Raw genomic sequence first — 10,675 nt, forward strand, 5'->3', positions numbered from 1 at the left:
GCAGCAGGCTTGTTTTCAAACTCCTTTTGTGAGAGTCGGCCTTAAAAAATTAAAAAAAAAAACAAAAAAAACCACTTTTTTTTTTTCCCTCCTGGGACAGAAGGCCTAGATGTTTTTACATACTTAGTGGTAAGAAGAAAACCTACCTAATGCTGATCAGTGGGTTGAGGGTTGTGCTGTTCTCTCAAGAAAAGGGCATAAATAAAATCTAAGTCGCACAGGCCGGCCATGTCCGCGGGGAACGTACAGCCTCCATCGCTCCAGTCCGGATTTAAAGCCAGAACAAGTCCAGGGACTCTGGAGACAGTTCGAGCGACTGGGAAATCCTGCCAAAGCTTCGGCTACTCCTCCTACCAGCTCCCCCTTCTCTTCTCTCGGCTTCCCACGTGCAAGCACCGGAACACCGCGTGGCAAACGTGCATCGCGCTACCCACGTGGCTTTCGAGACAATGAAAACGAATTGGAGGGCTCGAACTCCCAAAATCAAAGTGGCCAGGAGCATCCGTGCCCACAGCCTCCTCCCGCGCCCCGGGGACGAGAAGGGGTGCCCGGCGGGAGGGCGGAGTCAGAGGAGACGCGGGTGAAGACAGTTACAGAGAAACACGCGAAAAAGCCATCCGCCCGCTGGTCGGTCGCTCAGGACCTTCCTCCGAGGCCCGCGGGCGAGAGGCGGGTGGGTGAGGGCGAGGGCGCGGCGAGGCGGACCTCCCCGGGAGGAGAAGGCTGACCACACCTTTCCAGGGCCATGGGGGTGAAGCTGTTCAACACGAGGGCGAGGGCGAGCCGTGCCGCCAGCGCCACGCGAGGAACACGTGGCCAAACCCTCCCCACCCGGCGCCGCTCCCGCGCTCCGCAAGCGCCCGGACCTCCCCGCCCTTCCCGGCAGCCTCTGCGCCGCGCGCACGCGGAAGCCCCGCCGCCGCTGCCGCGCTTTGGCCGCTCCGGCCGCCGTCCCTCCCCGCGTTGCTATGGTAACCCAGCCGCCATCACTATGTCGTTGCCACAAGCTTCTCAGTCTCGGGTGTTCGTGGAGCTGGTCCCCTGGGCTGACCGGAGCCGGGAGAACCACGTGGTGTCGGGCGGAGAGACGCTGCCCGCCCTCCGCCGCCCGCTCTCCTCCTCGGCGGCGGCGCAGGCCCAGACCTCGGGCCGCGAGGTGCACGTGAGCGGCGCCGCGGAGGTGTCCGCGGGCCCGGACCGGGCGCAGGTGGCGGTGCGGGTGAGCAGCACCAAGGAGGCGGCCGCCGAGGCCAAGAAGAGCGTCTGCCGCCGCCTGGACTACATCGCGCAGAGCCTCCAGCAGCAGGGCCTGCCGGTGAGCGCGCGGCGCGGCGGCGGCGGCGGCGGAGTCCGGTGGGTGGCAGAGGGCCCGGCCCCGGCGGCGCCCGGAGCGGGGCCGGGGGAGGTGGGCGGGGCCTGAGCATCCCGGAGGGTCTTGGTGGCCGCGGGGTGACAGGGGCCGGGGCCTGGCAGGGGGAGTTCCTGGCCCGTCCTTCTTGGGGAGAGGAATGAATGACTGGCCGCGGGGACGGCTGAAATAATGCAAACTGAGTAGGGTTTGTTTGTTTTTTATATGGCGATACGTGCTGCCATAGTTTGGTTTTTACCCTTGAAATGATGAACTGTTAAACTGGAAACATTCGATGTACATGCGTGCCTAAGCAGTGTCCTGTACAATAATAGTTTTTGTTGTTTGTTTTTGTTTTTGTTTTGATGCTGCGCCATGGGATTGGCAAGTGAAAAGCATGACCTGCTTCCTCCCAGCCATGGAAAGCTCCGCATGGAATGGCCCGTCGTTATTTTTGGCCAACAGTAATGGGGGCGGAGAAAGGGGGGTCCTTGAAGACCCAGAAATGTTCTCCCAACTTTTTTAGTTTTAAGTTTTTAAAAAAATGAATCTGTTATATGGTAGATGCCGCCTATATAAAATACCCCTACTTACCCGATGTCTGCGAAATCACTAGGTAAAATCTAACCTTAAGCCTACTTTTAAGAACAGAATAAAAAATAAAAAAAAAAGAAGCAGCCTTGTTTAAGCCATAGCACCGCCTCATTAGGCAGGTTTTTGATATCTTCATTTTCCAGATTTAAAGAGGTTAGGTAATAAGTAATGTTCTGAACGTCAGCCAGGGCGATATTTGAACTCCTGTATTCCTGAAACCAAAACACAGCTTGCTTCCGACAATGACAGGCTGCGGGTAATTAGCATTAAAAAAAAAAAAAAATCAGAAACCATAGAATGGATCAAGTATCTCAGTTCTTTCGTTTTACGGAATGGGACCCTACAGGCCACAGTTGCGATTGCCCCAGAGTAACACTGAGTTTATGAAAGTTCTATCCGAAAAATCAAGTCTTTAAGGAGAAAATAAACGTGTACTGCATTTACAGACATAGTTATTCTTTAAATGAGTTGTAAAAGAATGTCTCTAAATGATTTTTCACTTTAGAAGAATTCAAATGCTAATTAAAATAATGTGAATGTTTTTACTATGTAGAGAAATATTTTCCCAGAAAAACTGCTGCCAGTGCCGCAGTCCTGTTTGAATATTACTACTAATTCTTGTTACTTACATAAAATATATACTACTCCCACATGACCATAACTCCTAATATGTAAAAAAAATAAATTACTATGTTGAGGTTACAGTTAAGATTACATTAAGATTCAGTGTTCAGGGCAAGACATACAAAGGTCAGTAATCTTCCAATTATCTCTGCTAATGGAGAAAAGCAGTCATGTAGGTAATTTGTTTGATAGGTAATGCAAAAAAATAATTTATATTACTTTGCAGGAAGAATTAATATAATGGGTCTTCACAAAGCCTTTGTTTATTTTAAACTTTGGGATCTTGGGTTTATAAACATCACTCCCCTGTTTAAAGAGCTCCTCATATTCCGAACTCCTCTGCTTTATAGAGAGAGCCTAACTCTCTCACTTCCTGTCATCCTTCTCTCCTGGTTGACACCCCCCCCTTTTTTTTTCTCAAAGAACTAGCCCAAGTTCACCTCCTTGGCATTATTTTCCTAACATAACAGTAGTCCCTGTCATTCCACCCTCCACGCCCCACTTATCATTCTGTATTACATGTGTTGTTTTACTTGTCTCTCCTCCATATTCTAAACCTCAGTAGAGATCATTTTGCCTCTTGTTTGCTTTGCATTCATCTATATCGCATGATGCATTCTTAGAAAGTGGTTTCTGAATGAATAAAAGGAAAAAATGAGAGAAGCATAAACAATGAGTTCCAACTATATTACAGACCATATAGTCTTATGATCACATAGCTTTATGTATGAGGGCATAAGCCTCGTTTCTTAGGGTTTTCTTGGGAAATATTTTGAAGTTCTAAGCAGTATTTACTCGTTCAGCCTTCAAACATCACTAGGCATTACCCATCACCGTTCAGTTTAAAACAGCACTTAGTGAAATGTGTAATTCTTTTGTTTCCTGGTTTGTGTGTTCCTCTCACAGGCTGTAAGCTCTTCCTATTTTTTTCAATAAACATGTAATGGATGCCTTAAGCATGTTGCTAGGCACCAGAAATGGAGAATGAGTAAGATTTAGGTACTGAAGGAGACTGATGATAGGAATAGAATATACATAGTAGGTGTTGTGATCAAAGTGTGTGCGTGAGACAATATAGAAGTGTAAGAAAATAAAGCAATATTCATTTTACTTGAGGAATTCCAGAAAGCTTTCATAATGGAAATGACACGTGTCAAATCTTAAACAGTGGCTGGCAGGAAAGCATTCCAGTTTCACACTAGAGTGCAGCAAGTATAAGTGTTCAGAACACTATTCACAGTCCCCTGTGGCTAGGGCGCAGGAGCACTTAGGGAAAATGGAGGGGAATCAAGCGATAAGACTGAAGCAGAAAGCTGTACCCAGAACACGAAGGAAGGCCTTGTGTGCAATACTGAGGAGTTTGGATGTTATTGATAATAAAAAAAACTTTTTACTATTGCTAGATCTTTTACAAATGTTATCTTCTGTGATTCTCCCATCATATGAGACTGGTAATTTAGTTGCTGCTTTAGAGATGAGAACTCCCAGGATCACAGTAATCATTGGCAGTAGCTTGTCCAAGGTCACACGGATAGGAAGTGGCAGAGTTTAGACTCCAGCCAAGAACTCTGACCGCATGCTCTTAACCACTAGAGTATATTGCTGCTTTAATGTCTTGGTAGAAGATATGTTTATGTTATAAAAGAATATTAAATGACAGAAAAGTTTCATGTTAATCAGTAAATAAAGCTGATCACAAGAAATATACTAACAGTTTCATTTTAAGTTTACCTGTATTCTAAATTTCTTACAGTCAGCAGTTATCTTTAGCATAAAGACGCATAAATATTTTCATGGGAGTGACAGGCATTAAGTTATAATCAGAACTTTAGATTTTTGGGTTAAAGTTTTTTCTAATTTTTCTGGATAATATAAACTGCTTGAACTTAGTTTATATCTTAAAATTCAGATTCAGGTAGGTCCCCTACAAAAGAGCATATAATTAGGTCCCAGCCAAGTAGCTCGAGTGTCATCCCTATAGTTTCTAGTTTGATCCCTGGTCAGGCACATGCATCAGCCAATGAATGCATAAATAAGTGGAACAACAAACCAGTGTTTCTTTCTCTCTAAAAATCAATAAAATTTAAAAAGAACATAGAATTAAATCATTATTGAGCATAATAATCTTTATATTTATTTAGCATATGTTTTGAAGGATACAGAAATTTTGTAAAACGTAAGTTCTGCCCATACCCAAAGATGAGAGTAAGTAAAGAGCTCATTTTACTAAATTTTAAAAATCATTTTGAAAAATAAATTAAAAATTTAATATTTTTATCAAAATTGTGTACCTGTAATTTATGCGGAGGTTCATAAAGCATTGATATTTTCAAAAACTGGTCTGAGTCCAATATTTTAGAAAACTTTTATATTAAAATAGCATAGCATATTTTATATTAAAATAGCAAGGCATCTACATGTGCTTGTCTGTGTCAAGCGCTATATATAAAACTTGTCATTAAACCCTCAAAACAATTCTGTGTAATATATACTTGGTATTAACCTAATTTTATAAATCCAGAAACTCAAAAGGCTCAAAAAAGTTGAGTAACTTGCCCAAAGTTGCATACTATATTCAGTACATTTGTATTAAATTATTTGTAAATTAAACATATTTTTTAAATAGTTTTTTACTGATTTCAGAGAGGAAGGGAGAGGGAGAGAGAGGTAGAGACATCAATGATGAGAATCATTGATTGGCTGCCTGCCACATACCCCACACTGGGGAATGAGCCTGCAACCCAGGCATATGCCCTGAACGAGAATTGAATTGTGGCCTTCTGGTTCATAAGTCAATGCCCAACCACTGAACCACACTGACCAGGCTGTAAATTAAATATTTAAAAAAAATTTAACATTCATTTAGGATGTAATTCCATTTTGTTGCCAGACATTTAGTAATCATACCCTTGTACTTTCTGTTTCAGGCAGAAAATGTAACTGTGACAAAGGATTTTAGAAGAGTGGAAAATGCTTATCACATGGAAGCAGAGGTATGAACTTATAAATAATTGAAAACAACATGACTTTGTGTGAATAATTTGCATTTATTTTTGTTCTTGAACTGAAATGTACAGGAGAAATGTTTCTCATAGTATTGATAAAAAGTTATTTTTCTCAAAATCATTTTTGGTGTTACATATCTGTGAGCTTTTATGTAATGAGATAAGGAGCCATGGGTCAGACTGTTGGACCTCAGAGGGAGGATGGGGATAAAAGGGAGAGATCAAACAAAGGACTTATGTGCACACATATGAGCCTAACCAGTGGGCAAAGACAATAGGGGGTGGGGGCATGAGTCAGGGGGAGATTGAAATGGGGGGTTGAGGACAAATATGTGATACTTTAATCAATAAAGAAATTAATTTAAAAAAATAATAAATGTAACATTTTCTGACATTAAACCAGAATTGACTATTAGTACTCATCTTTTATTAGTAGTATACCTCTCCAAGAACTAAACAAAGCTAATTCTTTTTTCTTGAAGTACACACTTGCAGTTCAGTATCATATTGATGATACTTTTTTCTTCTCTAGTGATAAGATCCCCAGTTTCTTTGGCCATTTCTTGTGTGAGAAAGTTTTTCTTTAGTTTACCATTACAGCTAAAAAAAAAAAGTGTCTTTCTCAAATGCTGCTTTTAAATCATGTTTCTCCTTATCTTACACTTTGTTATTCCTGTTTTAAAATGAATTACAGGATTTTACATTTATCTTTGGATGATTTTATCTACTAGATTTGATCTGTATTTCCGGTCTATTGGGATCGTTTTTAAATCTCAATTTTATCAAGCGGTGTTTATTTTTAGTACTACCAGCTTTATTTCAAGTACTGATTTGATCATCAGTGTTCCATCTATGTAATTAATTAAAATACTGAGTAGCATTAATCAACTATTATGACCGTAAGCAACAATGTCGCCATGAAGAGTGTATGTCAGTATATCCTATGGCTTGTATGAATATATAGGAAAAATGAAAACCCCCTATGGTTATGGTATTTCTCTGGTAATTTACCAACTAGGAAGTCAAATTTAGTACATCTTCATTTGTTCTTAATGTTTTCAAATTTACATGTTCAATTTGTTGGCCTTTGGACAAAAATAATTTGGCAGTGATTTAGAAGGTAGAGATTAAGAGAATAGTATAGAGTTGGTGAATTTCACTTTCAGGAGTCAAAGCAAAGTTAGAAGTCACATGAGTTTTCTACTTAGTATATCAGCAGGAAACTCAGTAATTAGAGTCTGAATGTATAATTCTAAGAACCTTGCAAGATTTCAGTCTTAAATTCTTATGTCTTTATTTTGTTACTACAGGCCCAGTGCACGAGATTCGTTCACTCAGGGCGGAGGGACGGGGTTCCTCAGCCCAGCCTGTGCCCTCTCACAGTCTGGGAGCCCTCAGGGGATGTCCGACTGACAGTGACACGTCCTGTGGGAGTGCACTGACCACCAGGGGGCAGCTCCTGCATTGATTGTCTGCCCCCTCGTGGTCAGTGCATGTCATAGCAACTGGTCGTTACATATTTGGTCAATTTGAATATTAGCCTCATATTGTATAGGATTCCCAAAGGCCTATCTGGAGGAAGCCCTGTATGCATTTCTTCAGAGACAGGAACAAGGAAACCAGGGAGATTTGAGGGGGAAGACAAAAATAGGTTATGGCAGTACTGAAAAGAAAAGAAAATATGCAAAGTGCTGAGGCCTATAGCAAGGATCAAAATGAACCAAAGGCCCTATTTTCTTTCCTTTGATAGAAATCTTTTTTTCCCCTTTTCTTATTTCTTATAAATTAAATTTTAAAATATCTGTTCTAGAATCTTGCCTGGGATTGAAAGGTATCTAGCCCACTAGACTGTTTGTTCAGTTTTATCTGCCCTCCTTTCTTTGGAAATTAGAACTGCCCATGTTTTTAGGGAGGATCTTCGCCTGTACTTTGTGGTAATTTAGGTTAGCAATTATAATTCAGAAGTCTTATATGCAGAACATTTCAATAGCCGAAATTTGATTTATCCAGAAGATGAATTTATTAAAAGCACTTAAAATCTCCCCTGTTTTGGAATTCAGTTTCTTCATTACTGAAATGCTAAACTAATGGCGATTCTTCTTGACCAGAGATATGAAGCATTTATATGATAATCTCAATGTGTTTTATACTTTAATACAACTAGTACAGGCCAATCTAATTCACTACATTAATAAAATAAAAAAGGAACACCATATGACGATTTAACAAAAATCCAACATCTATTCCTAATAAAAATTCTCAGCAAGCTAGAATAGTAGGGAACTTCTTCAAACTGATAAAAAAAATAATCTATAGCTGATATCATATTTAATGGTGAAAAAACACTAAATACTTGTGCCTAAATCAGGAACAAGAAAAACATACCTACTTTCATGACTTCTATTCAACATTGTACCGGTACTTGAAATTTTCTAGCTAATGCAGTTAGGCAACAAAAGGAAATAAAAGGCATCCAGAATGGAAAGTGAGAAGTGAAATTGTCTTTATTCATGGATAACATGACCATCTATGTAGAAAATCTGATGGAACCTACAAAAGAGCTCTTAGAATTGATAAGCAGCAAAAATATAAAATACCTAGGGGTGAGTCTAATTTTAAAAATGTGAAAGAGCTATAACTGTCAATTATAAATCATTGCTACAAGAAATTAAAAAAGACCTAATTAATGAGAAATATACCTTGTAAGTAATTTGGAAGTCTTAATATCATTAAAATACCAGTTCTTCCTTAATAAAATATATATAGATTCAGTATAATCCCAACCAAAATCCCAGTAAGCTTTTTAAAATAATAGAAGTTGACAAAATGATTATAAAATACCTTATTTACTAAGAATTTAAATCAGACAGAACATAGTCTTCACTGGATAGCATTTATGATAAAGGCAACTGTTCTGCATTGTGTAAGATGACTCGGAAGGTCAGGTCACCCCCTCTCTCTGCTACTCCTGCTTACTCTCCAGTATCTGTACTTTTCTGTTTTACATATTAAGCTTGTGTAAACTTTCCTTAAAAGAAAGGTTTAGTCTGCTTCCTTAAAAAGGTTTTTAAGACTACAGTTTTAAGTCTTGCTGAATATAAGGATTCTCCCACATATTTAAAGAAAGAGGACATAATGAAATAGATGTTTCGCCGAAACCGGTTTGGCTCAGTGGATAGAGCATCAGCCTGTGGACTGTAAGGTCCCGGGTTCAATTCCGGTCAAGGGCATGTACCTTGGTTGCGGGCACATCCCCAGTGGGGGGTGTGCAGGAGGCAGCTGATTGATGTCTCTCTCATCGATGTTTCTAACTTCTGTCCCTTTCTCTTCCTCTCTGTAAAAAATCAATAAAATATATATATTTTAAAAAAATAGATATTTCCACATATAAATCTGAAAATAACAACTAGAAGAAACATACCTCACTTATAGCAGCGAAGTGAACTATGATGTAATTACTGCTAATCGGGAAGTTAATGGCATAGATTCGACTAAGGAGTCATGAAAAATTTATCAGAGTTAGAATTCAGCCAAATAATAAAATTAAAGGGGAAAAGCCTCCAATTTTCTCTCATAAGAAAGTCCCTGACTGGTTTAAAATGTAGTTTTAAATATTCACGTTAATACTAGATAAAATTCATAAGCAAAAATAAATTTAATAACAAAATAATTTAGTTACAAGTATCAGCGAGGCTTTTTATATCTGTTACATGCTATAAAATGACCTCAGTGTAATATGGATTTACTTTTTAAATTCTAATTTAGAGAAAATTTTGAAATAATGTATTAGGCATGAAAATAACTTCAAGTGTCATTTCATTTGCAGGTCTGCATTACATTTACTGAATTTGGAAAAATGCAAAATATTTGTAACTTTCTTGTTGAAAAACTAGATAGTTCTGTTGTTATCAGCCAACCCCAGTTCTATCATACTCCAGGTTCTGTTGAAAATCTTCGGTAAGTTCAGCACATCTTTAAATTATCAATTAATTAAAACTCTTCAGTATTACAGTTCATTGAATGTAATATTAATAACCTCTGCATTTCATTCCTAAGACGGCAAGCCTGTCTTGTTGCTGTTGAGAATGCATGGCGTAAAGCTCAAGAAGTCTGTAACCTTGTTGGCCAAACTCTAGGAAAACCATTATTAATCAAAGAAGAAGAAACGAAAGAATGGGAAGGCCAAATAGATGATCACCAGCCATCCACACTCTCAGGTTCATTAACTGTGCAACAAAAAATCAAAAGTGCCACAATACATGCTGCTTCAAAAGTATTTTTAACTTTTGAAGTAAAGGGAAAAGAGAAGAAAAAAAAACATCTCTGAAATTCCAACCAGAATATATTGTGTTTGTATCTTTTTGTCTATTTTTATACTTTTTATAATGTTTACTTTTGCCTGAATGAATATATATATATATATTCTAGTATATAAAGAGTTTTTCCCCAAAATCTGTGAATCCTTAATATAGTTCCACAGAATACTTATGTTTACTTTCTATTTTGAAAATCTTTCTGTGGGAAATACTCTTTGGAAATAAATATGTGCACACTTGTATATACTGAATTTATATTAGTATATGTGTAATTAACTTTTATATTTCTACTAGAGGCCCGGTGCATGAAATTCATGCACAGGGATGGGGGAGGGGGGCAGTGTACTTTAGCCCACCCTGCACCCTCTCACAATCCAGGACTGTTGGCTCCCAACTGCTCACCTTCCTGCCTTCCTGATTGCCCCTAACCACTCTCCTGCCAGCCTGATTGATGCCTAACTGCTCTCCTGCCAGCCTGTTTGCACCCAACTTCCCTTCTCTGCTGCCTAGTCACCCCTAATTGCCCTCCCCTGCAGGGTTGATTGCCTCCAATTGCACTCCCTTGCAGGTTTGGTGCCTCCCAATTGCCCTCCCCCTATTGGCCAGCTTGTGTGGCCATCTTGTGTCCACATAAGGGCAGGATCTTTAACCACATGGAGACAGCCATCTTGTGTGTTGGAGTGTTGGCCAATCTGCATATTACTCTTATTAGATAGGATAGAGACCTGGTGCATAGGTGGGGGCCAGCTGGTTTGCACTGAAGGGTGTCCCAGATCAGGGTGGGGATT

At 39.8% G+C, this 10,675-nt stretch overlaps 1 protein-coding gene across 1 annotated transcript; it reads left to right on the top strand.

Moving 5' to 3' along the window:
* Nucleotides 1–910: 910 nt before the first annotated feature.
* On the top strand, nt 911–10,138 carry IRAK1BP1 (interleukin 1 receptor associated kinase 1 binding protein 1). The gene is made up of 4 exons (XM_084889492.1): nt 911–1,315; nt 5,494–5,559; nt 9,398–9,528; nt 9,628–10,138. Exons 1-4 carry the CDS (start codon nt 992–994, stop codon nt 9,896–9,898), a joined length of 792 nt encoding a protein of 263 aa, XP_084745618.1. The 5' UTR covers nt 911–991; the 3' UTR covers nt 9,899–10,138.
* Nucleotides 10,139–10,675: the final 537 nt, after the last annotated feature.

The sequence above is a fragment of the Pipistrellus hanaki genome, assembly GCF_964339955.1.
Source record: "Pipistrellus hanaki genome assembly, chromosome: 7".
Classification (NCBI taxonomy): domain Eukaryota; kingdom Metazoa; phylum Chordata; class Mammalia; order Chiroptera; family Vespertilionidae; genus Pipistrellus; species Pipistrellus hanaki.

Bases quoted from the DNA above. Each gene is read 5' to 3' on its own strand.
- IRAK1BP1 (XM_084889492.1), top strand. From the start codon at position 992: ATGTCGTTGCCACAAGCTTCTCAGTCTCGGGTGTTCGTGGAGCTGGTC. The intron at 1,316-5,493 runs GTGAGCGCGCGG...TTTCTGTTTCAG, and splicing joins TCCAGCAGCAGGGCCTGCCG to GCAGAAAATGTAACTGTGAC. The intron at 5,560-9,397 runs GTATGAACTTAT...TTTCATTTGCAG, and splicing joins CTTATCACATGGAAGCAGAG to GTCTGCATTACATTTACTGA.